Source organism: Phyllobates terribilis, unplaced genomic scaffold (genome assembly GCF_046119375.1).
Source record: "Phyllobates terribilis strain yellow unplaced genomic scaffold, ASM4611937v1 Scaffold_453__1_contigs__length_1468511, whole genome shotgun sequence".
NCBI lineage: Eukaryota > Metazoa > Chordata > Amphibia > Anura > Dendrobatidae > Phyllobates > Phyllobates terribilis.
This window is the reverse complement of record NW_027363213.1, coordinates 1,099,657-1,127,134: the sequence shown is the minus strand read 5'-3', so window position 1 is coordinate 1,127,134 and position 27,478 is coordinate 1,099,657. Positions and strand designations below refer to the sequence as shown.

The following is a 27,478-nucleotide window of genomic DNA, read 5'->3' as shown; positions in this document are numbered from 1 at the left end:
ATGCAAAAAATAATAAATAATAAAATACAGTATACATATGTATTGTATGCCAAAACCATGCAAGTGGAGCAAGAAAACTAAATAAATACTAAAATTGTGTAATAGATGATATATAATAAATGATAAATGCTGCTGCAATTACATATTATATAGATATGAGTCCATCAATATATATCTATAGGCATATCAATATTAATAATACAGACACAATAGAGTCTCAAGCAGGGTAAATGCAATAGAGAAGTATGTAAAGTGCTAGTGCATATACACTTCCCAAGATATGCAAAAAATACAGCATGTGTAGAAAAGGCTTTGTAGAGGCCAAATGCAGCAGCAAATTTAGTCAAATAATTATTATGGTAAAGCAATCATTAGGAACTAGACCACATCATTGGCATGTAACATAGATAATGGTAAAGACTTACAATCTAAAGGCTCTCAATCCCGGGCTACGTCCACCTCGACGCGCGTTTCGGCAAGCGCCTTTGTCAGGTGGTTTGTCCATAAGTCTTTACCATTATTGATGTTACATTACAAAGAATGAAAAGAACTTCAACACAGGTTAGAAGTAAGAGGGGATATTAGAAGATATTTTGGGGGGATTAGGAACAGTGGGAAGTTTAATACTATGGACATTCATACACTTAAATCAGATTTGGAAAATATTGGGTATAGAGGCAAAGGAGTAAAAATTCAGAAAAGTTTGAATCAACTTCTTGAAAAGATTGTTTTCAACACTGCTGCTATACTGGGATCTTCAGTGTCACATCTACAAGATGCTACTTTAGCTCTAATAGAAAGTGAGCAGGAATCCCAAGTGGCCAGAGCATGTCTAGAAATTTAGATTGAATATTCCACCAATCTGAAAATGATTGCACAAATGCACAGGCATTACAAAGTGGAATTACACCTTTAGGAATAATGAGAAATTTGCCTACAGAATATAATTTTGAGCTAAATCATACAGATTTGTGGGTAAATAAGTGGTTAGGATTAGTGATGAGTGAGCATGTTTGCTACTGCTCGGTGCTCGCCCGAGCATCTCATTGCTCGACATGCTCGGGGTTGCTCGGCGGGAGCTCGGGTCTCCTCCCTGCATGTTTGGCGCTCTTTAGAGAGCCAATGAGCATGCAGGGATTGCCTGCCACTCACTGTAATGCCGTAGCCATGTTGGTTGTGGCATTACAGTGATTGGCTGGCCGCACAGCGCCATCTGGCCGCCATGCTCGTCACAGTCAATCCGGAATCAGACAGTGTAGGGAGAGCTGCTGCTGAGTTAGGGAGAGATTCGCTTGTGTCTAGTTAGTGTAGGTGTACAGACTATATTAGAGACACATGTCCACCTCAACAAACAGTCCTTCTGAAGACTAATCCATCTGCAGAGATATCAGGCAGACAGTGTATATAGCAGACTGCAGTGCATATAGCACAAGAGGCTCCATTCCAGTTCTGCCTTCAGCTGCTGTTAGATATTTCTAGACAAAGGCCCAGGTCTCAGGGGCCAGGAATATATTTTTTTGGATCTTAATCCTTATTATTTGCTTAAAAAGCAATACAGAGAACACCGTTTTTCTGCACCATTTGCTTGTAGGCAATGCAGAATACAGCCAGGTCCTTTCCATATTACAGCGCTAAAAATCCAGCTATTTAAAACTGTGTTTTCTCCGTCACACGGATCACATATACGTTTTCAGAAAATACTGCCATTTAGGATCTTCATTAAAAATTTGTTTCAGTGTGTCAGTGAAGTAATTGACACCAGATTGATGTTCAAAATAGTTACCTACAGGCCAGGTATTTAAAACTGGTTTGTCCGTCACACGGATCACATATAAGTTCGCTCCAAATTCAGTCATTTGTTTTGAGCGTGGAAGATATTGTCCTCCATTTAAAATGGGCAAGGCACATGGCAAGGGACGAGGAACTGGACCTGATGGTGATGATGGTGCATGCCGAGGCTGTGGGCAAGCTGAAATTCTGCCAAAACAAACACCCACATCTTCTCGCTCGACCTTCCTGTCCCAATTAATAGGGGACCGCAGAACAACACTATTGAACACAGAGCAGTGTCAAAAGGTTGTTGGTTGAATAGCAGATAATGCTTCCAGTCACTTAGCCACCACCACCACCTTGTCTTCCACACGGTCAAGTCTCAGTAGCTGTGAGTCTGGACTGCATATTTCTCACCCTGAACCTCCTTCCTCCCACTACGCCGAGTGCTCAGAGACAACTGATCCCATACTTGGACACTCCAAAGAGCTGTTTACTTTCCCATTTATAGATGCGGGCCTCTCGCCCGGTCCACTAGAAGCGGGGCAAGTGGAGATCGCATGTAGCGATGCCCAAATATTTGAGCAGCCACGGTCACACCAAGGCGACTGTGGGAAAGTGTCCCAAGAGGTGGACGATGATGAGACACAATTGCCAGAAAGTCAGGAGGAGGACCAGAGTGCAGAAGTGGAAGACGAGGTGGTGGATGATATAGTAACTGACCCAACCTGGCAGGAGGACATGCAGAGCGAGGACAGCAGCACACAGGGGGAAGGAGGCAGAGCACCCCAACAGGCAGGAAGCAGAGTGGTGGCCTCAGAAAGAAGGCAGGCAACCGTTCCCTGTAACACCAACACGAAGGAAGTTGCCAGTACAACTGTTAGGTCTTCCCGAGTCTGGTTGTTTTTTAAAGACTCTGCCGATAACCCCAAAAAGGCCATTTGCACCACCTGCCAGGCCAGCATCAGCGGGGGTTGCAAAATGATCAGCCTGACCACCACCCACCAGCATGATCAGGCACATGGCAGCAAAGAACCTGACTTTGTGGGCCGAACCCCAGGGCCCAGGAACAGTGTCTGCGGCTGGCACCATTGCTTCTTCTGCTGTTGTGCATGCAAGCCAATCCCCTGTCCATGGTGCATGCGAAGATGCCTCCTGCCCTGCACCTGTCGTTGCATACTCTCAAGTAGTAGCTTGAGCATGTCCACATCCCTGTCCCAGTGCAGCGTTCAGTTGTCCATACCCCAGTCCTTGGAACGCAAGCGCAAATACTCAGCCAACGCCCCACAGGCCACAGTACTAAATTCCCACATTTCACGACTGCTTGCACTCGAAATGTTGCCTTTAAGGCTCTTGGAGATGGAAGCATTCCGCAACCTGATGGCTGCGGCTGTCCCTCGGTACTCGGTCCCCAGCCGCCACTATTTCTCCCAGTGTGCCGTCCCTGCATTACACAAACACGTGTCCCAAAACATTAGCCGTGCCCTCAACAACACAGTTACCGGGAAAGTCCACCTAACCACGGACACGTGGACAAGTGCTTGTGGGCACGGATGGTACATCTCGTTGATGGCACACTGGGTTAACAGTGGAAGCCGGGACCCAGTCGAACCTTGGGATGGAACACATCTTCTCGACGCCGAGGATTGCGGGCCCTAGGTCAATCAGGGTTGCCCCCACAGTCTACAGCTCCTGCATATCATCCTCTTCAGCCTCCTCCTCCTCTTCAGCCTCCATCTCCGAAATGACCACATCAGTCACAAGCTGGAAGCACTGCAGCACTGCCTCGGCCAAGCGGCAACAGGCTGTGCTGAAGATAATATGCTTAGGTGACAAACCGCACAATGCTGAGTTGTGGACCGTTCTGAAAGAGCAGGCAGATCTGTGGCTCACACCGCTGAACCTACAGCCAGGCATGGTCATGTGTGACAATGGGCGAAACCTGCTGGCGGCTCTGAGGCGAGGCGAGCTCACACACGTACCATGCCTGGCCCATGTGCTTAACCTCGTGATTTAGCGGTTTCTCAAATCCAACCCGGAGCTGACGGATCTGCTTGTTAAAGTACGCCGCCTGTGTGCCCATTTTAGAAACTCACCTCCAGCTTCCGTCGCCCTTGCCATGTTTCAGCAGCGTTTGCAGCTTCCGGCTCACAGACTGGTATGTGATGTCCCCACGCGTTGGAACTCTACACAGCAGATGTTGGGAAGGATTTGTGAGCAGAACAGGGCAGTTGTTGAGTACCAATATCAACAAGGCCATCGGTATTCAGTTCAGACGCCACACATAAGACCTCAGGAGTGGACATGGATGTCAGACATATGTAGCATCCTCCAAAACTTTGAGGACTCCACTAAGATGGTGAGCGGCGATGACGCCATAATTAGCAATTGCAAAAAGAACTTCGGCACTCCATACATGAAAATATAAGAAATATTGTATCTAGACTAATGTCACTTTGAAAAATGAAGGTTTTTTGCGCATAATTTGGCCAATTTATGTTTGCCCATCAACCACGACAAGGTCACCTTCGTATGATGGGAAACTACACTACCACTGGATATGCCACTCTTGGGCTGTAAGACTGTATGGACAATATGTCTCTGCTTGGGCTTTTAACCTACAATGTATGGGCTGGTAGAGCTAGTTAAAACCACCTGTGACTGAATGGGAGGGACACATGGTCAGAAAAAAGGCTGTCAAACTTCTAATAGTGTGAACACGTACCTGCTGCAATGCTCCAGGAGCGGGATCCCAAAAATGATTAATAGAAAAAAGAGAGGGGTCGCTCACTGGTCTATTCGGGTGCTCTGAAGAAAAGAGTAATCTCAATTGCAAAAAGAACTTCGGCACTCCATACATGAAAATATAAGAAATATTGTATCTAGACTAATGCCACTTTGAAAAATGAAGGCCATAATTAGCGTCACCATCCCGCTTCTCTGTCTTCTGAAATGCTCTCTGCTCACAATTAAAGAGGATGCATTGCAGGCGGAGCACGATGAGATGGAGCAAGGAACTATACAGGGTGATTACACACAGCCCAGCCTCATCTCATCCCAATGTGGATTGGGTGACAATGAGGAGGAGGAGGAGGAAGAACAGGAACTAGTTTCATGTGCTATAGACGGTACTACCTGCACAACTGTCATACCGTTTGTTCAGCGTGGATGGCCAGAGGACAGAGAGGAGGAGGAGATGGAGAGCATGGTCAGTCATCCTCTTGGTGAGAACACGGAAGTCTTGCCTGTTAGCAGTCTGGCACACATAGCTGAGTTTATGTTACGCTGCCTTTCCCATGACCCTCGCGTTCTCAACATTTTGGGTGACAGTGATTACTGGTTGGTGACACTTCTAGACCCACACTACAAGGAGAACTTTATATCTTTTATTCCTTAGGCGGACAGGTGTACAAAAATGGGGCAGTACCAGAAGGCCCTTGTTGCGGAACTATTAAAAAATTCCCATCTGAAAACGCTGGCGGCAGAGGTCACAGTTCGTTGGACAACCAAGGAGTACAGGCAAGAGAGACACAAATGCAATCCAGCAGAGGCAGGGGAACACTGTCAAAGTTTTGGGACAGTTTTCTCAGACCCTCCCATCGCACAGGCCCTGAGGCGTGGGGTATTCTCACAAGGAGTGCAAAGTTTGGGAAGATGCTGAGAGAGTACCTTGCCAACCATACCAACGTCCTCCGTGATTCCTCTGTGCCTTTTAATTATTGGGTATCCAAGCTGGATAAGTGGAATGAACAGGCTCTCTACGCCTTGGAGGTCCTGGCTGCCCTGCCGCTAGCATTTTATCAGAGCGGGTTTTTAGTGCCGCTGGTGGAATTATAACTGATAAGTGCATCCGCCTGTCAACTGAAAATGCTGTCAGGCTGACTCTTATAATAATGAACAAGGGCTGGATTGGGCCAGACTTCTCAACACCACCGAATTCTAGCAGCGTAACATAAACTCAAATCCAGTGTCTTTTTTTGGGAGGTGTATTCCTATGCACCTCTTCACACCCACCCATGGGTATACGCTTCCTGATTTTGGCTATTTGCTCTTGTCTTCCTCATCCTCATCCTCCACTACCATATCACCATGGTGACCGTGGTCCGTGATGCAACACCCACATAATTTTTTTAAAGGGTGTTTATGATGCCCGTAAAAAAAATAATTATACAGTATGTATACCCCCCAGGTGTAAATATTTGTCAGCCCATACATTTAGTGCATGGGCATTCCAAGTATAGGAGACCCGCTCCTTTCTAATGGAAACATTTTTTTATGAGGCCCTCTAAGTCTCTTCCAAGGGCATTGGAGTGCCTCCCAATTTTTGGCAGCCCTTGCATTCACTGCATAGGCCAACACTATGGGAGACCCTCTCCTTTCTAATGATAATTTGTCGTTACTGTGGCCCTGCTCTATGTGACCTATAATTGGTCAGCCGTTGGACTCACTGCATACCATATAACTGTATAGCAGACTCTCTCCTTTCTAATGGGAATTTGTCGTTACTGTGGCCCTGCTCTATGTGTCTTTAAATTCTTAGTGGGGGTTTTCCTAAAATTGGTCAGCCATTGGACTCACTGCATACCCTATAACTGTATAGCAGACCCTCTCCTTCTCCTTTCTAATGGGAACATGTTGTACCTTGTTACTGTGGCCCTGCTCTATGTGTCTTTAAATTCTTAGTGGGGTTTTTCCTAAAATTGGTCAGCCATTGGACTCACTGCATACCCTATAACTGTATAGCAGACCCTCTCTTTTCTAATGGGAGCATGTCGTACTTGTTTCTGTGGCCCTGCTCTATGTGTCTTTAAATTCTTAGTGGGGTTTTTCCTACAATTGGTCAGCCGTTGGACTCACTGCAATCCCCATAACTGTATAGCAGGCTCTCTCCTTTCTAATGGGAATTTGTCGTTACTGTGGCCCTGCTCTATGTGTCTTTAAATTCTTAGTGGGGTTTTTCCTAAAATTGGCCAGCCGTTGGACTCACTGCATACCCTATAACTGTATAGCAAACCCTCTCCTTTCTAATGGGAACATGTCATACTTGTTACTGTGGCCCTGCTCTATGTGTCTTTAAATTCTTAGTGGGGTTTTTCCTAAAATTGGTCAGCTGTTGGACTCACTACATACCCTATAACTGTATAGCAAACCCTCTCCTTTCTAATGGGAACATGTCATACTTGTTACTGTGGCCCTGCTCTATGTGTCTTTAAATTCTTAGTGGGGTTTTTACTAAAATTGGTCAGCCATTGGACTCACTGCATACCCTATAACTGTAACACACAAGGACAAAGTAAAACAAACATATAGAAATACTCTGTTGGTGATAAAAAACAGGGTATTTGGTTGACACGTTTTTTGTAAAAAAAATGTATACTAAGCCGCTCTACCAATGTCAATGTAACCCACATCAGAGCAGTCTCTAACTGATGTATTTAAAAACTGATCATGTGTATAGTACCTATATAGTGGGTTTTTTCCTAAAATTGGTCAGCAGTTGGGCTCACTGCATACCCTATAACTGTATAGCAGACCCTCTCCTTTCTAATGGGAACATGTCGTACTTGTTATTGTGGCCCTGCTCTATGTGTCTTTAAATTTTTAGTGCTGTTTTTCCTAAAATTGGTCAGCCGTTGGACTCACTGCATACCCTATAACTGTATAGCAGACTCTCTCCTTTCTAATGGGAATTTGTCATTACTGTGGCCCTGCTCTATGAGTCTTTAAATTCTTAGTGGGGTTTTTCCCAAATTTTGGCAGCCCTTGCAGTCACAGTATGGGCATTACCACTATAGGAGACCCGTTCCTTTATAATGGGAAATTTTTTTTTACTGAGACCCTCCTCTATGTCTCTTCAAAGGGGTATTGGGTTGCGTCCAAATTTTTGGCAGCCCTTGCAGTCACTGGATACGCAATAACAGTATAGGAGACCCACTTCTTAATAATGGAAACAACAAAGCATAGCCGGCTGATGGCTCTCCAACAATAGCGAGGGCCGACTGCTGGCCTTTTAAGAATTGTAAGGGCCGTCTGATAGCCCTATAAAAATAGGCTTTATGACTTTCAGAGTCCCTCCATCATAAATAAAACAGGATGTGTCTGATGATGTGTCACACAGCACATTGCCAGATAATGTTGTAAAATGTTACAATTACATTTCCCGGTGAATGCATTTGTCTTAAAAAAAATAACTTAAAAAAAACAAAACAATAGGATCTTTCTTTAGTATAAAAAACAGCGTCACCAATTTAACCTCAATGTAATCACATTGTTCAGCTCCTGCACCTCCTCCTCCATCTCCGAAATGACCACATCAGTGACAAGCTGACAGGCTGTGGTGAAGATAACATGCTTAATGCTTACGTGACAAACCGGCCAGCGCTGCAGAGTTGTTGAAAGCTGCAACACAGCAGCCTGATCTGTGGCTCTCACCGCTGAACATACAGCCAGGCATGGTCGTGTGTGACAATGGGTGGAACCTGGTGACGGAGAAATGATAGCCGGAGTAGATACAGTTTCCCTCTATGCCTGTCCTTTCACCGAGCTAAAGGATATGACTGTGGTGAAATACAACTTCCACTGAGAAGCTGTTTCAGATTGAAAAACATTGTGCCCACCAGAGGATTTGATTCTGAGGGCTCACCTTTCTCCCCCGCTCAAGAGCCCCATAGTTAGCGCTATCATGAACTCTCCTGAGGTAGAAGCCAAGGCACACCAGAGGATTCTCTGGTGGGACCGTAAAACCCTGCCGAGAAGCAGTCCTGGCTAAGAAAAGTGTGGGGGAAGGTTCCCGGACACTCTATGGCTGCTTTTTTTAATGCAGATCAGATGTGCTTATGCATGTTATCTCTCAAATCGCATTGCAGATCAGGCCCACTCTGTAGTCATGAAATTAAATGCACAAAGAAAGATGTGTGTGTGTCAAAGCACCACCGACAAGTGCGAGTTGATGTTGGACGGGCTGCCATTGCTTCTGCAACAAGCTGCATTAGAGGACTTCCTGGGAGAAATGACACCCAGAGTAGATACGGTTTCCCTCTATGCTAGTCCTTTCACCGAGCTAAATACAAATCTCAGCAAAAAAAGCTGTGGACTGGCTTCGTACCGTCCCTGGCAACATTCACTTGTCCACGTGTTTGTGGGTAGGCGGTCCTTCCCAGTAAGTGCACTGGGGAGGGCACGGGTAATGTTGTGGGACCCGTGCTTGTGGAACGCAGAGACGATACCGGGAAAAATAGTGGCGGCTGGGGACTGAGTATGGATACCCGGTCGCTGCCGCCATAAGATTGTGGACAGCTTCCATCTCCATGAGCCTAAAAGGCCACATTTCAAGTGCAAGCAGCTGTCAAAATTTTGGCAGTATAGTATTGCAGCCTGTGGGTGGGTGTCTGGCTGCATACTTGCGCTTGCATTCCAAGGAATGCGTTAAGGACAACTGAACACTGCATTGGGACAAAGACGTGGACGGTGATTGTTGCAAGTCTGCAATGACAGGTGCATGGCGGGAGGCATCTTCGCATGCGCCAAGGATCACTTATGATGGGCACACTTTTAGGCAGTGACTTGGGAGTCAGAGATGCTTCCAGAGGTCTTCCCCATGCTGTTCCCATGTCTTTTCAGCACTGTATGCATGTGTCTGATGATGTGTCACACACCACATGGCCAGATAAGGTTGTAAAATGTTAAAATTACATTTCCTGGTGAATGCATTTGTCTTGGTTGAAAGCAATGCAAAAGTGCAAAAACGAATCAAAAACGCTTCGTGTGAACATAGCCCAAGTTGTGGAGGAGTATTTCTGTTTTTGGTTATTTATTTTGCCTTATATACAAGTGATTACCCTGGAAAGGATGTTCCTTAACATATTTCCCAGGAAAATCCATTTTGGTTTCGTTTTTGTATGTTTTATTGTGAGTCCATAAAAGTAGCGTAATACTCTGACCACGTTGCTGACAGCAGTGACCTGGGAGTCAGAAATGCTTCCAGGGGTGTTCCCCATGCTGTTCCCATGTCATTTGAGCACTGTTCCCATCGATTTGGGCAATTTTTAGGCCCTCTGCAGACAGCTGGGGGGAACCGCCTGAAAAATGCTCGAGTTTCCCATAGACTTACATTGGGCTCATTGCTCGGGTCAACCACCCGAGTATTCCAATTTGCTCGACCCGAGCAACGAGTACCCGAGCATTTTAGTGCTCGCTCATCACTAGTTGGTCACAGTCTTCAGCAAAAATGGCAGCAGGAAATGTATTAACAAATCCAATCATAATCATATTTATTTTAAAAGAAATATTAAAAAAATATATAACCTTTTGAGTGAATTTTTATTTTTAATTTAGAAGCTTTTGGGAACTCAGATGACATTCAATACAGGTGTTGATACAAGGTTTTCAGAATAAAGAATGAATGTGATACGAATGGTGAGAGAATGGAAGACTCCATACTAAATAAGGAAGGAGTCACTGACTGTGGTGGCCCCTTCCCGGGCCGTGGCGATTGGTGACCCCCCTTCGCTGCCCCTTACTGACCAGTGATCCTGAAGCCCCCGGAAGGATCCAATGAAGCGAAAGGGGACGCTACAAGCCGTCCCATGGATACATAAACACCAGGACATCCCACGGTACTTCCTTTCTTTGCTGATCCCAGAGTGGAACGTCATGGAGAATTCAGGATCAGGTCAGATTGCTGAGGCCCTCCGGGCTGGGTTTGCACAGGGGGGCGAGCGCTGGTTACAGGCCCTCATGTCGGGGCTCAGCGATCATCCCCCTGGCCCGAGCTCTAATTCTCCGGATAACCCTTCCCCTGGCCCTCAACCCCTTAAGGGTACATCACATCCCCCAATCCCCTCACCCCTTGGGCCCACTCACTCACCACTCAACGTGCTGCAGCCGAATCCTTTGGGACGAGGGGCTGCAGTTCTGCCGCTGTCTGGCCCTGTCCTCCATTCTCGCACGGCCGCCGCAGATGCACAGCTGCAGGCCACTCATCGTGGCTCACCCTCTGTCTCAGAGGTTCGGGTAGCTGTCGCACCTCGGTGGCCACGCGACGTCGCGGCAGAGCTATCATGTGGGGCGGTTTGGCAGGCGCCCCCCGGCATTGGACGGCGATCGGCTGCGGAGCCTCTTCGTGTTCTTGCCGGAGCGAGGAAGCGGGGGTCCGGAGCGGGGCGGTGTGTTCGCGCCGGCGTTGGGTTTCGGGGGGTTTCCTCTTGGCGGTCGCGCACTGGAGCAGGGAGGCGGGCACGCGATGTAACTAGGCCGCAGAGGCATGCTGGGGGAGGCGGAGCTAATGTTCAGGAAGCGCAGGCCGCGCCCCCCAGTCCAGAATGCCGCGCGATGAAACAGGAAGCGGCAGCTGGTGCAGCAGAGGATCCTGCGCCGCACTCACAGCAGGCGCAGGGCTCTGCTGCACTAGTCTACGATTGTGGGTTGTCTTCTGTGTCAGCTGCGGGCACAGCAGGGATTCAGGTCTTCTGCCTGCCGCCGGTGCTGGAGACAGCACCGAGCACATCTAACCCCAAACCCCTAAACACTCCCGTTCCGCATCCTTGGAGAGCGAAGGTCCAGCAGGCACTCCCGCCCTCCAGAGCGCTTTAGGCACAGCACCCCATTGCCACAGAAAAAAAGTTGCGGGTCATACATTTATCCATCACCTCCCCCTCAACACATAGCAGGGGCTGTGGCGGAGCACAGCTCTGGGACAGGAATCCTCTGCCGGGGACTGTGCTCTGCCAACCCCCCAAACACCCCCCGCAGAAAAACCCCTATTAAAAATAAAAGAAAAAGTTCCCAAAACAGCACACGTGACCCTACACATCCAGGGGACATGGCTGCCCCTGTAATCACCACAGCCCAGCCAGCGCCCAGTCAAATGATCAATACCATATACCCCTTTGATAGCGCTGCGACTCACGCGCCTGACACCGCTATAGCATAGCCCTCTAGCTGGACACAAATTGCACCGCCTCATCCCGACAGCACACATGTATACTGCGCAGAACCCCACATACACCGTCAGGGACACAGAGACTCCAGGCGTACTCGCTCCAGACGAACTCGCTGTAGTTCCTCCGCCGACAGATCTACATCATCGCACACGAGTCACCGGCGAAGGAAGAGGTCGTCGCAAGCAAAGCAGAGATCGGCATCCCACAGGAGGGGTCATAGGTCGCGGTCCTCAAGGTGGCGCTCACCATCCTCCGCATCAGAGATGTCGGGCGCATCGTCAAACCACAGCCGCTAGCACTGATCCCGTCCTTCAGGGGGCAGAGAGGATACAAGGGCACCCTCCAGAGCTTACAGCCTGCACGATGAAGCGAGTTCACGTAGGTCTACAAGCAGAGGCACGCCGCTCACCCCAAGCGAGACTGGTGTCTCCAAACATCGGAGTCCCTCCTCCAGCCGCAGAAATGGGTGAGTGCAATCTAAGTATCACTGAAATGGGAAATAATAACAGCAACTTAATAGCGGCCCTTAAGGCCATAGTCGAAAAACTATCCGCGCCACTAGGCGCAATACATAATCCTACCAAAACAACTCCACCATTAGCCAGCGTACACAAGGACGCATTCTTTTGCGGGATTAGCCCATTAGGCTCACACATAGACGAAGAAACCAGAATAAAAATATGGAATAATGACTATATCGACATTTGGTCACTAGTAACCGCTGACCAACATACTATAGACAAAGAGAGAAGTGTAGCCGACCGACCATTCGACAGAAACAGACAAAAGGTCGCAAAGACAATGAGTAACTGGTTACAGGCGTTTTCTGTGCTGGGTTGCATCATGGGCCAAAAACATCCGGAACGCTGCTCGGAACTATTCATATACCAGGATACAGTGTATAACTCGTACAAAGCCCACGGCGGTTCAGCATGGTGGCGCTACGATGAAGAGTTCCGGAGGCGGTTGGCCCTGCAACCACAGCTAGGCTGGGGGGTAAAAGCTACAGACGTATGGTTGAGACTAATGCTGTCACAGAAACACCATCCCTTTTCAACAACGGCTACTGGACAACCGGCAACAGCAGGCCAAAATTCAGTGGTCGTACATAGACCAGGGGCCTGCTGGCAGTACAATGAGGGACACTGTCGTTTCTACGCCTTATGCAGATACAAACATGAATGTTCAGCCTGTGGAGGAGCCCACCCTGCAGCGAGATGTTCTTGTTCTGCAAGCAAATTATCAATTAAACTCCTACAGTCAGAATCCAAGGACCCCGGTGAGCGTAAACGCGATGGGCCCCTGGCTAGACCAATATCCTAGGAAAGACGCAGCGGGGCAGTTACGTTTTGGTTTCACATACGTTTTTTTCATCCCTTTCAAACTGAATAAATCACCCACCTTTGCAAATAACCTTAAATCTGCAAAAGAACACCCAGAAATACTTAGGCAAAAAATACAAAAAGAAGTATCTCTAGGCAGAGTGGCGGGTCCTTTCCCAACACCACCATTCAGTAACCTAAGAGTTTCCCCTCTAGGAATAATACCAAAAAAAGAGCCGGGTTCATTCCGGCTTATCCATCATTTATCTTACCCAAAAGGAGAGTCTGTAAATGACGGTATTACATCTGAAGACGCCTCGGTCTCCTACGCGTCGTTCGACAGAGCAGTAATGTTAGTACGCGATGCGGGGCCCGGGGCGATGCTCGCTAAATCCGACATAGAATCCGCCTTTCGCCTACTACCGGTGCACCCAGATTGCTACCACCTGCTGGGATGCCAAGTGGACAATGAATACTTCTACGACACTTGCCTCCCAATGGGTTGTTCAATTTCTTGTTATTACTTTGAACTATTCAGTTCCTTCCTAGAATGGGTGTTGAGGTATGAAACCAGCAGTAGGTCCGTCACACATTATCTAGATGACTTCCTATTCGTCGGACCAAAAGACTCAAATCAATGCCAATCATTACTTAACGAATTCACAAACATCGCTCGACGGTTCGGAGTCCCATTATGCCCTACAAAAACCATAGGCCCCACAACAAAGCTATCGTTTTTAGGCATCAAAATCGACACCACAGCAGGGTTGTTCCGCCTCCCAACGGAAAAATAAAAAAACATTACACCAGATCAAGGGATTTTGCGCGGTACGGAAAGTAACTTTACAGCAGATGCAAGTGTTACTCGGCCTCCTCGTGTTTGTGAGCCGGGTGATGCCAGCCGGAAGGGTTTTTTCTCATCGTTTATCCCTTGCAACAAAACGTGCATTACAACCGAGTCATAGAATCAGAATCACCAGGCAGCTTCGGGCGGACTTAGAGGTGTGGAAAACCTTCTTATAATCATTCAATGGTCACACGTTATTTATATCAGCAGAACAATCCAACATTGAACTAAGATTATTCACCGGGGCAGCAGAAGCGGGCGGATATGCAGTGATACTAGATAACCAGTGGTGCACAGGCTTATGGCCTCCATATTGGTCTGAACAAGGATTAACAAAAAACCAGACACTCCTGGAACTCTTCCCAATAGTGGTAGCCATAGAAATATGGAGCACGTACCTAGCTAACAAAAATATACGCTTCATAACAAATAACACCAGCCTAGTGCACTGCATTAATAAGATGGCATCATCGTCTCTCCCAGTGCTAGGCCTACTACGCCGGCTAGCATTCCTGTGCCTAAAACACAATATATGGGTTCGCGCGAGCTACAATATTGAAGAGTCTAATGCTGCTGCTAACGCTTTATCACAATTCAATTGGCAGGTTTTCAGAGAGCTCCTCCCCAACGCCCACCCGTCGGGCACCAGTTGCCCACCCTCCCTATGGGATATAGTGGCGAACAGCTGATGCCATTAATCAGAGCATCAGTCGCCCCGTCAACGTGGAAGGCATACGGTAAGGCATGGGAAGACTGGACACGATTAGTAGCAGGCAGACGGGTCGACCTATGTGAACAAGCCAGACTAGATGTAACCATAGAATTTCTTCACCAAGTAATGATGAGGGGCATATCAGGGGCGTCAGCGCAGCGGTGGCTAACCGGAGTGGCATTTTACTTTCAATTACTGAATTGGGAAGATGTGACAAAAAGATTCATAATCAGGCAAGCCTTAAAAGGGTGGAAAAGGGGTCAGCCAAGTCAGGAGTGCAGATGTCCCGTGTCACTAAATCTGCTCTCAAAAATTGTATCCCTAACACCATTAACATGCCACTCACAATTTGAAGCAACACTAGTGTCTACTGCATTTGCAATCGCCTTCTTCGGGGCACTACGCAAAAGCGAATTAGTCCCTCGATCCAAAATCACCACCAGTGGAGGCTTATTACACCAGGACGTAGTCATAGCCAATAATGCAATACGCCTACGCATACGCAAATCCAAAATGGACCCAGCGGGCAGGGGCACTTGGATGCTTTTACAACCCACTAACGGTATACTGTGTCCGGTAACAATAGTAAAAACATATACAGCCATCAGGCCGCAAAGTAATTTCTTCCTATCACACATTGACGGAACTCCATTATCAAGATACCAGTTCCAAGCTATATTTAATAAATGCCTAACATCAGCAGGGTACCACCCCAAAGATTACGGGACACACTCATTCCGCATAGGCGCAGCCACGGAAGCAGCTAAAGCAGGATTGTCACAGACGGAAGTTCAGAGGATAGGGAGATGGCGATCCTCGTGTTTTGCAAGATACATAAGACCGGACTTGTTATCCTAACGTAGTTTGTTTCTTTTACAGGTGACGATAAGCCAACAGTGTGGGTGATAGGCCACTCGTATATATATTGGGCAGAAAAAAAGGCGAAAGTCCGCCCGGGCGGGAGGAATATAGAGTTTCATAACACATATTTCAACTGGAGAGGTATTAGAGGCCACAGGTACTAATAATCGACATAGGAAGAGAATCGACAGGTCCGGTCATGTTAGTTATACACGCCGGGGGAAACGACCTCGGTCATTACAAGAGCGCATAACTAATGGCAATAATGAAGCTAGACACTGAGCGCTTCAGAGCATTTTTTAGTAAACTAACGATAGTATGGTCGGAGATTGTGCCGAGAGCTGTATGGAGAGGTGCGAGAGACATCATGGCCATCGAACGGACAAGGAGGCTAATAAATATTCGGATTGGCAAAATTTGTAAATGAAAGAGGTGGTGTAGTGATAAGACACCGAGAGCTGGAAGGAGATAAAACAGGCCTGCTAAGGCTCGATGGTGTTCATTTAATGGATATTGGACTGGATATATTCCTGTCAGGACTCCAGGACGGAGTGGAACAAATGGGTGGGGGTCGGAGTCCTGCCTACGAGTATGCAGGATCCTCCGTGGCCTGAAATAGAAAGGACATGTTGGAAAGTTATTCTTGTTGGCCAACTTGCCGGTGTGGAGACACAGGGCATGCGGCAACAAGCGGAATTATTTTTGGAAATAAAATGCCTTCCTAATGGAACGAGTTAAAGTGTTAATAAAGCTGTTACCGATCCTCACCCATCCAGTTGTAAGAGTTACATTATTGTAGTGTTAAGGAAGGGGTGGCGGTAGGGGGGCTGAGCGTCTGGGTTTGGTTGGGGGTCCCCACAGTCTGAGTTTAGGATTGATTATGATATTTCTTAAATCATAATCAGGGGGGGACTGTAAAATATTACTCTCTAATGATAAAAGTATATACATAAGCTTTAAAGTTCTGGTTCGAGCCTTGCTTAGTTTCAAATATTCTAGAGAAAGATTGCAGTTATTCTGGGAACCTTGGCAGAGACACCTGTTCTGTACGTCAAACCTATAGGACTCTGGTCTATATGGGTTATTTGGAGATAACTAATGATCCTTTAAAGGTCACTAGCCATATGTTTAAAATATACCAACACAAGGTAAATGTGCACGTAGTCAAAAGGCATATTCCATGAGTTACTAGTTTTGTTCTAACATGGTAGAAGTTACTAATATACCAGAAAGTCGCGATATTGGGTCATGAAACTGTAAAAATAATCTCCAATGTATGTCTATGAGGCGAGATGGTATATAAGCAGAGGCAGACATGAATGGGCAGATGTCTCATACCTTGAGAATCTCCACCACGGACCATCTCATGCTGTATACTTAAGAACTTATGAATGTTGTTTCCTCTCTTATAACCTAATACTTCTTTCTGTGCTATGAACTATTTTTTCCGTATTTTTGTAACCACTTTTGAATGAACTTTAAACAAGATTTTGTTTTATCCACACAATTCAATATTGCTTTCCTTCCTATCCTCACTGTACTCTTACTCCAATGTAAGCGTTATATTTGTAACAGTGATGGAAAAGTATCATAGTCTTTAGTAAGTGGGCAGCTCCTCCCCGTACACGTCGTACACACGCAGCTCCGCTCCGTACACACGGCTCTGTTCAATACACCTCAAACACATGGCTCCGCACACCTCGTACATGCGTGCCTCCGCTCCATACACCTCGTACACACGCGGCTCCACTCCTCACACCTCGTACACACGCGGCTCCGCTCCATACACCTTGTACACACGCGGCTCCGCTCCGGACACCTCGCACACACGAAGCTCCGCTCCATACACCTCAAACACAAGGCTCCGCACACCTCATACACATACGCCTCCGCTCTGTACACCTCGTACACACGCGGCTCCGCTCCGTACACACGGCTCTGCTCAATACACCTCAAACACATGGCTCCGCACACCTCGTACATGAGTGCCTCCGCTCCGTACACCTCGTACACACACGGCTCTGCTCCGTACACCTTGTACACACACGGCTCCGCTCCGTACACCTCAAACACATGGCTCCTCACACCTCGTACACACGGCTCTGCTCCGTACACACGGCTCTGCTCAATACACCTCAAACACATGGCTCCGCACACCTCGTACATGAGTGCCTCCGCTCCGTACACCTCGTACACACACGGCTCTGCTCCGTACACCTTGTACACACACGGCTCCGCTCCGTACACCTCAAACACATGGCTCCTCACACCTCGTACACACGGCTCTGCTCCGTACACACGGCTCTGCTCCATACACCTCAAATACATGGCTCCGCACACCTCGTACATGCGCGCCTCCGCTCCGTACACCTCATACACACATGGCTCCGATCCGTACACCTCGTACACACGCGGCTCCGCTCCATACACTTCGTACACACGCGGCTCCGCTCCGTACACCTCGTACACACATGGCTCCGCTCCGTACACACGGCTCGGCTCCATACACCTCAAACACATGGCTCCGCACACCTCGTACACGCACGGCTCCGCCCCGTACACGCGCGGCTCCGCCCCGCACGCCTCGTACACGCGCGGCTCCGCCCCGCACGCCTCGTACACGCGCGGCTCCGCTCCGTACACCTCGTACACACGCGGCTCCGCACTCCTCGTACACACACGGCTCTGCTCCGTACACCTCGTACACACGCGGCTCTGCTCCGTACACCTCGTACACACGCGGCTCTGCTCCGTACACCTCGTACACACGCGGCTCTGCTCCGTACACCTCGTACACACGCGGCTCTGCTCCGTACACCTCGTACACACGCGGCTCTGCTCCGTACTCCTCGTACACACGCGGCTCTGCTCCGTACACCTCGTACACACGCGGCTCTGCTCCGTACACCTCGTACACGCGCGGCTCCGCTCCGTACACCTCGTACACGCGCGGCTCCGCTCCCTACACCTCGTACACGCGCTGCTCCGCTCCGTACACCTCGTACACACGCGGCTCTGCTCCGTACACCTCGTACACACGCGGCTCTGCTCCGTACACCTCGTACACACGCGGCTCTGCTCCGTACACCTCGTACACACGCGGCTCTGCTCCGTACACCTCGTACACACGCGGCTCCGCTCCGTACACCTCGTACACACGCGGCTCCGCTCCGTACACCTCGTACACACGCGGCTCTGCTCCGTACACCTCGTACACACACGGCTCTGCTACATCCACACTGTAAACCCCTCCTGACCCCACACATAAACTGCAGCTCATCCAGCACCATGACAACCAGCACAGCAGAGTCCTGCATCCACTGAGGCCCCTGATCATGTGACCCCTGACTCCTCCCCTCCTGTGACCTCATCACAGCTCCTGTGCGCACAGAGCAGCCATATATGTGGTGGCGGCTCTGCAGGTGGAGGTATGTGGAGACCCCATTACTGGGCGCAGGGGGCATTAACCCCTTCAGCACGGAGACTCTTTTGGGGTCTTGTGTTGCCCCTTTATAAGAATCATAAGGTTTTTGTTCTGTTTCCTGTAATAGATGCATACGACCCAACTATGGAGACAGGAAGGGAGGAAACGTATTGTTCTCATAGTACAGGACCCCTTTACTGGCCCCACAGTGTAATGTCCCCATTATGCCCCTTATACAGTATGTATGATGCCCCACACAGTGTAATGCCCCCATTATGCCCCTTATGCAGGATGTATGATGCCCCCCACACAGTGTAATGCCCCCATTATGCCCCTTATGCAGGATGTATGATGCCCCCCACACAGTGTAATGCCCCCATTATGCCCCTTATACAGGATGTATGATGCCCCCACACAGTGTAATGCCCCCATTATGCCCCTTATGCAGGATGTATGATGCCCCCCACACAGTGTAATGCCCCCATTATGCCCCTTATACAGGATGTATGATGCCCCCACACAGTGTAATGCCCCCATTATGCCCCTTATACAGTATGTATGATGCCCCCACAGTGTAATGCCCCCATTATGCCCCTTATGCAGGATGTATGATCCCCCCACAGTGTAATGCCCCATTATGCCCCTTATGCAGGATGTATGATGCCCCCCACACAGTGTAATGCCCCCATTATGCCCCTTATGCAGGATGTATGATGCCGCCACACAGTGTAATGCCCCCATTATGCCCCTTATGCAGTATGTATGATGCCCCCACACAGTGTAATGCCCCCATTATGCCCCTTATGCAGTATGTATGATGCCCCCACACAGTGTAATGCCCCTTATACAGGCTGTATGATGCCCCCACACAGTGTAATTCCCCCATTATGCCCCTTATACAGGATGTATGATGCCCCCACACAGTGTAATGCCCCCATTATGCCCCTTATGCAGGATGTATGATGCCCCCACACAGTGTAATGCCCCCATTATGCCCCTTATACAGGATGTATGATGCCCCCACACAGTGTAATGCCCCCATTATGCCCCTTATGCAGGATGTATGATGCCCCCATTATGCCCCTTATGCAGTATGTATGATGCCCCCACACAGTATAATGTTCCCCCAGTATCGCCTGAGGTCCTGCACTTGGAATGATTCTTCTGGAAAATGGGTTTCCTTCTGCCTGCTCCCCTACATGTAGACCCTCGAGCATGTATACATGCATGTAGGGGAGCAGGCCTTACTAGATATCGAGGCTTTGTACAGTAATATACCGCACGAGGATGATATCAGAGGAGTAAGACATTTCTTGAAATCGAGATCAATAGAGTGTAGCAGACATAATGACTTCATGGAGGATCTTCTAAAATTCACTCTTACTCTTAACTTCTTTCTTTTTGACAGGAAGTACTTCCCCCGAGCTCAGCGGTACTGCGATGGGGAGCCCCTGTGCCCCCTCGTATGATAACCTCTTCCTGGGCTGGTGGGAGGAAACCACAATATTCAGGGATGATCATAAGTGATGACATCCATATATTGGGGTACAGTATAGATATATTGACCACATTTTTATCATCTGGTCAAGGAAGAGTGAACAGTTTCTTGCATTTGTCAGGGAACTCAATATCAATAGCGATGGCCTTAGATTTACATCTGAGTTTAATTATTACCAGTTGCCTTTCCTGGATGTACTAATCTAGAAATAACGGGATGGGACCCTAGGGACACTCATCTACCATAAACCTACAAGCACTAATAAACTATTGAAATGGGATAGCCACCACCCCATCCCACTGAAAAAGAGAATACCCAAGGGCCAATTTTTACAGTTGAGAAGGAACTGTTCTAATGTCACAGATTTTAATATACAGACAATAGACATTAACACCAGATTCATGGAAAAAGGTACCCACAGTACAGTTTAGATTCCGCACGATTGTTTGCAGAAAAACAGGAGAGACAGACAGTCCTCCATACCTAACCAAGAGAGCAAGAAAAAGATGGGATAACAAGGGTAATAGGAACTGAGTAACGGTATCTTTAATATCCTCAGAAAACACTAGGATGTACTTGTGGCCGACGCGGACCTGAGGGTGCTGTGTGATCTACTCCCACAATAACTTTCAGAATTGGTCAGTCAGTTAGGGACCATTTAGTGCATAGTGTCTATAAAAAACCAAAGGGACTTGGCTAGATAGAAGAGTCTGCGGTTTCTTTAGATGTGGAGAATGTTGCACGTGTAATTGGATGAGACCATGTAAATCTTGTTCCTCTACTGGTAAAACCATTGTTCAGAGGGATTATTCCAACTGTAAAACCTCGGGACTTGTATATATGGCCACATGCACCTGCCCCTAGATTATGTAGGCAAGGTCAAGAGGGAATCTAGGAGTAAGGTGGGGTAGCATCTGGGCGATATATGCCAAGGTCGGGACACCCCATTAGCGAGACACATGAACAGTGTACATCGAGTTGAAACCGGAGACATCTCCTTTTGTATCATTGAGTTTAAACCCAATGTGAGAGGGGGTGATCTCAATAGATGTATCCTCAAAAAGGAAAGTGAGTGGATTTCCAGATTGGATTCACTAGACCCTAAGGGACTGAATGAGCAAATTTCCTATGCCTGTTTTGTGTGAATACAGCCCCATTCTGGGTTACATTTTTGGATTTTATACTCTATTCATTGCTACTGTCATTGTTCATTCATTGTTCCCTGTGAATGGGGTTCACATATTGTTGTACTTCATCGAGATATCTGAGTTTCTATATCAGAATTATTTCTTATCAGTTATATCCCACTTATACTATTAAGTAACTAACAAGTGTGGGTTCCTTGTGTATTTCTAATTGTGTAATAGGGGTCAAATTTGACCATTTAGGAATATACTTTGGCCATCATCCCATATTTTATGTAGTGATAAAGTAGATCTACATGCCTATTGCATGATGGGAGGATGTGCAGTACTTGTTTTTAGTCTCCCATGACGCTGACCTCAGAGACAGGACTTTTCTATATTGGTGAAATGCAATCCAAATCCATTATGCGCTTCAGCGTGGAACTCATGCTTATGGACATGCGCAGTCTCAGAATGATTCTAGATGTGCTTCAGCGTGTAACACAACTACGGGCATACGCAGTCCCGGGTACTACTGGCACGGTGGGAATCAGTTTATCTGGCGTTTCAGTGTAAACACATGCACACTAGGGGATGGACATTATCGGACTTCTAGCTCATGAGAAGTAGCGCAGACGCAGTACATTATTGTAGACCGGCTCCATTCTATATACAGTGGGTACGGAAAGTATTCAGACCCCTTTAAATTTTTCTCACTCTTTGTTTCATTGCAGCCATTTGGTAAATTCTAAACAGTTCATTTTGTTTCTCATTAAAGTACACTCTGCACCCCAGACTTTGTGGAAATTTCTCCCATCTCCCTACTGCATCTCTGGAGCTGAGCCACAGTGATTTTGGGGTTATTCTTTACCTCTCTCACCGAGGCTCTTCTCCCACGTTTGGTCAGTTTGGCTGAACGGCCAGGTCTAGGAAGGCTTCTGATGGTCCCAAACCTCTTCCATTTAAGGATTATGGAGGCCACTGTGAACCTTGAGTAATGCAGAAATTCTTTTGTAACCTTGGCTAGATCTGTGCCTTGCCACAATTCTGTCTCTGAGCTCCTTGGGCAGTTCCTTTGAGCTCATGATTCTCATTTGGTCTGATGTGATCTGTGAGGTCTTATATAGACAGGTGTGTGCCTTTCCAAATGAAGTCCTATCAGGTTAATTAAACACAGTTGGACTCCTATGAAGGAGTAGAACCATTTCAAGAAGGATCACAAGGAAATGGACAGCATGTGATTTAAATATGAGTGTCTGAGCAAAGGGTCTGAATACTTATGACCTTGTGATATTTCAGTTTTTCTTTTTTAATAAATTTAAAAAAAAATCTACATTTGTTTTTTTTCAGTCAAGATGGGGTGCAAAGTGTACATTAATGAGAAAAAAATGAACTTTTTAGAATTTACCAAATGGCTGCAATGAAACAGAGTGAACAATTTAAAGGGGTCTGAATACTTTCCGTACCCACTGTAAAGTGGTGCTGCACGTAGTGGTTTAGAGGAATGCGGTGTCCACCGCTAGTTCCTGGTGCTGTGTGCGTTGTTAGGGGCAGGATGATATCTAAAGGTGGGGGGCGGGATTAGTGAGGGCGGCTGACCTATCGCTGCCAATCCTACAGGGCTGTATAGTGTGAACTCCGGAAGTGCACGTGTGATGTCACGGGAAGTGACGCGCTTCTCCCAGGAAGCTGTGCGTTCCACAAGCCGGTGTAAATGCTTTCCAGTGAGCCGGAAGTTTGAGTGCCAGTGAGAGAACGTGCATTCCACCAGTATAGAGCATAAGACCCCATGGGCATGAGCCAGAGCCTTTGATGGAGTGGAGAAGAATCCAGGAGAGTGGACAAGAATGTGTCAGAGAGGAATAATCTGCAATAAAGGAGACAATATTTGAGTAGGATATGGAGATCAAAACATGTATATTATTGACCTATTCAAATTGAAGACCACATTTCCAAATGTAAAATACATTTTAACATAGGGTCACATAAGATCCCTGGGTGACAAGTTTCTTTATACCAATTGTTCAATGAGAACCAAACTCCAAGCATAAAAAAACCTTATATAAAGGCCAGTAGGTCATACTCCCTATTAAGGCTTTTCGGTGAAGGGCACAGTGATGGGCACCAATGTGGCCCCCCCAATATGCAAATTGCTTCTTGTCAGCTTTCGAGAGTCAGGTGGTCTACTCTAATCCACTTTTTCAAGAACATTCCATTCTCTGGAAACGTTTCATAGACGACATCTTTTGCATATGGGGGGGTCCCTTAGAATCTTTAGAGGTTTTTCTCCACACTGAACTCCGCATGGCCAGATTTGAGCTTCACCATGACATATGATTCAAGCAGTGTTAGTTTCCAAGGATCAAGGATACACAGGGCCACCTAACAACTGACCTCTATTCCAAGCCCACCGATCGCTATGGCCTATTACACTTTTCTAGCAATCATCCAATGTCGATGAATAAATCTATACCTACATCACAATTTCAGAGGGTCAAACAGATAGTGTCCAGTGAAACTATCCGCAATCAGAGGTTACAAGAAATGATAACCAAATTCACTGAACGAGGCTATCCACCTAGCTTCTTGCATCCCCAGGCGTTGTATTCCAGAACTGATCGTCCAAACACTAAGGACAGAATCCCCTTTGTTCACACGTTCCACCCCTTCACCTACATCTTACATAAAACCATTAGGAAACACAGGAACATCTTACAAACTGGCTATCCCACGATCCCTGCGTTCCAACAACCCTTCCTACCGTGTTTTAAGAGAGCAATCAATATTACAGACTCTCTGGTATGTGCCGATTTGGGCACAGCGCACCAAGGTCCTAAACAATGGTTCTTGCAGAATCCCAAAATGGGCACATTCCCATGTCTCCATTGTCGTCAATGCAGCAATGTCCTCAGGTCAACCGAAACGTTTACTTTTGTTTTTGGACTGCATTAAAAAAAATGTTTTCTATAAGAACCATTGAGTGCCGAGGTTATTCTCAATGTCAATTCCAGTGTCAGAAAATTAGACGAGAATTAGCGTTATGGAAGATGAGTCTATGAGAAACGTATTCAGCTGCAGTCTCCGAGGAAGAAACTGCTTGTTGTCTGTGGCCTAAAATATAAAGGTTTTATTACTAGATGTAAAGGAAAAAAAACGAAATTCTGTAAAATAATAAATCTCCTTATATGTTTCCCCTCATTATCTCCAATAGTTGTATTATTACACAGGATTTTTATGATGTTACATCTGCTCATCATCTTCTCTCTGCAGTTTCCGATCCTCTCAGTGGAGATATTCTATATAAGAGAATTTTCCTGATTTACCTATCACAGATGGATATGGGCAGAGACAAGATGGCGGAGAGGTTATTACACCTCACCCTAGAGATCCTCTTTCGGCTTACTGGAGAGGTGAGAGATTCTGATGACGTCACATTACATCATTCTTATATATGGGAATTACAGATGGACAGAACTGGAGAGGCGAGGGCTCTGGAAATGTCTGGAGTGAGTTTTATTAATGTGTCTCTCCATAACCAGAGATTAATCACGGGGCCTCCACCTCACCCCCTGATACATGAGGACATCAATGACCAGAAGATCCTAGAACTCACCTACAAGATGATTGAGCTGCTGACTGGAGAGGTGACACTGCTGGGAATGCTGGGACATTAAACAGTAACACTATGAAGGGATCGGGGAGATGACTGTATCATTGTATGTGTCAGGTTCCTATAAGGTGTCAGGATGTCGCCGTCTATTTTTCCATGGAGGAGTGGGAATATTTAGAAGGGCGCAAAGATCTGTACAAGGACGTCATGATGGAGGTTCCCCAGCCCCTCACATCACCAGGTAATAGACAGGACTAAATACACGCGGCCTATAATTATCTGTATGTAAAGAATGAATTCAGTCCTTGCATGTGTTTTCTCCAGATCTATCCAGTAAGTTGACAACGCCAGAGAGATGTCCCCGTCCTCTTCTTCCACATGACTGTAAACAAGAAGATCCCAATGTTCCTCAGGATCATCAGGTAGTTGAAGAGAAGGTGTCATGAGATCTCCCCTATGATGTGTAGACGGCTGTGAAGGTCTTGTGTTCAGTCTTGTTTTATATTTGTGTAATGAGAACGGTGGAGATGGCAGGATTAGAGCTGATCATAGATGTGGCTTCTCTGTCTGTTTGTGACTTTTACAATATTTGTTTCAGTGTGAAGATCTGACCCATATTAATATTACAGAGATATATGTGAGGGGTGATGAGCAGTGTAAAGAGGAGATTCCTACATATGACCGCCCAGGTGAGTAGTAACCACTAAATACAGAGAAGTCGTCACAAATTCTTCTCAGTCCCTGTCTGTGGCTGCTTTATCGGTGGTGTAGTCCGGCCGTATCACAATCGTGTGATCACCATTTTGCCGCTAGACGACAGCATTCTCCTCCATCCGAAAATGTTCAAATTACTTGCGAAAATTGTGAAAGCCCTTTTGTATAGCACTTACAACCTGGAAGATCCACCTACCCCCTGAGATTAGATGATGCTGACCGTTACCTGCCCAGGTCTGTAAACTACAAAGCTAAATGACAGCGTACGTAGAATGTGCTGACAAATTAGAAAATCACTTGAAGAAAAATATTATGATGGGCCTCTAAGAGAAAGCGGAGGGTAATGATGCTGTTGGCTTCCTAGATCCCTGATATCTTATTGGATGAATCTACCTTCTCCCTCTTCTGTGCTGCTGAATGTGCTCATATGGTCCCTACAAGACCTGGTCCAGTCTTTCTGGCCAAACTTCACTTTTTTGATCAACAACATTAAATGTGCAGTGAGGGACACGTGTGAATTTCTGTACAATAACAACAGAGTTTCCCTTTATCCTGACTGTTCAATTTCTTTTAAAACCAACTAACTTCAAACAGGATTGTGATAAACTATACAGAAAACATTACACCTGTGCCATGATATATCTCTAAGCTGTGCGTGGCTGATGGCTGTAATATACATTTATTCACGCCTGCAGGAGATGTGTTGGCTCCAGCCCTGGTTTCATGGATTCACTCCACGTCATAAATTCCATTATGTTTTCAATCCTAATAAATTCAGATTACTGCACAATCTCTCCTGAAATGGGGGCACTAATACATTCTCTACTCTCCTGGTCAGAACTCATAGTAGCTCCAATGGTCCGCCATAAATGAGTGTGACTCCGGTTTAGTGTTTTTATATTCTTTCTTTTTTTACAGGTTCATTGTGGTGGGATCGGCCGGCCTCACTTATGTGAGTCTGTAACTCCCTGGTAGTCTTTCAAAAAGGTCTCCATTGCCTCTTCCAAATGCCCGAGATCTAAATTTAAGACGCCTCAGCTCTGCACTATTATAAAAAGTTCACTTTAAATGTCTAATATTTCTTCTTGAAACTCATCTGACAGAAAATATTGTCCCTTACGATAGTTTAGATTGCCAAGAGCCACCGAGCCCCATACTCCAATTACCACGGAGAGGTTTCACCACTAGTTACTCATTTTTCTCTGATGAAGACTGTTGAGTTTGATCATTTCAGTAGATGTTTTATTGTCTATAGTCACAGTTTTTGACTTTGTAATCCTCTGATTTAACCCCTTCCTGCAGCCAGTTTTGTGTTTCTAATCAGGCCCCATTTTTCAAATCACTTTATGTGGTGATAACTTTGGAATTCTTCATAAAGGATAATAAGAAACAAATGGACCTTACAAATTATTTTCCAACTTCTTTTGAATCTGACAATCCCCTATATACGGTTGTACACTACTGTCTGGGCACATGGCAGGTTAAGAAGGGCAGGAGCGCCATTTAGCTATTTGAATGCAGATCTTGCTGGAATAGTTCGCAGACACAATGTATTGGGGACGCTGTTCATGGTCACCTGGAAGCTCAAAAGATGGCCACCACGAATAGGCTTGCCTTATCTAACCCGTTTACAGATTGCACAAATTAATAATAAT

The 27,478-nt window shown here is 46.7% G+C and overlaps 2 protein-coding genes and 1 pseudogene across 2 annotated transcripts in view; 2 read left to right on the top strand and 1 right to left on the bottom strand.

The window, feature by feature from the left end:
- The window catches only part of LOC141229036 (oocyte zinc finger protein XlCOF29-like), a 242,596-nt gene that overhangs the window by 163,961 nt on the left and 51,157 nt on the right, over positions 1-27,478 (bottom strand). The window lies entirely within an intron of this gene.
- The window catches only part of LOC141229040 (uncharacterized), a 69,094-nt pseudogene that overhangs the window by 36,428 nt on the left and 5,188 nt on the right, over positions 1-27,478 (top strand).
- Positions 18,814-25,806, top strand: LOC141229028 (gastrula zinc finger protein XlCGF66.1-like). Its single transcript, XM_073667396.1, has 6 exons — positions 18,814-18,881; positions 24,770-24,909; positions 25,039-25,143; positions 25,227-25,350; positions 25,434-25,531; positions 25,708-25,806. The coding sequence occupies exons 2-6, from the start codon at positions 24,832-24,834 to the stop codon at positions 25,804-25,806; spliced, it is 504 nt and encodes a 167-aa protein (XP_073523497.1). The 5' UTR covers positions 18,814-18,881; positions 24,770-24,831.

Excerpts from the sequence above, each read along its gene's own strand:
- LOC141229028 (XM_073667396.1), top strand. The coding sequence starts at position 24,832 with ATGGATATGGGCAGAGACAAGATGGCGGAGAGGTTATTACACCTCACC. Across the intron at positions 24,910-25,038 it reads TCTTTCGGCTTACTGGAGAG|AGATTAATCACGGGGCCTCC; the intron begins GTGAGAGATTCT and ends CTCCATAACCAG. Across the intron at positions 25,351-25,433 it reads CCAGCCCCTCACATCACCAG|ATCTATCCAGTAAGTTGACA; the intron begins GTAATAGACAGG and ends TGTTTTCTCCAG.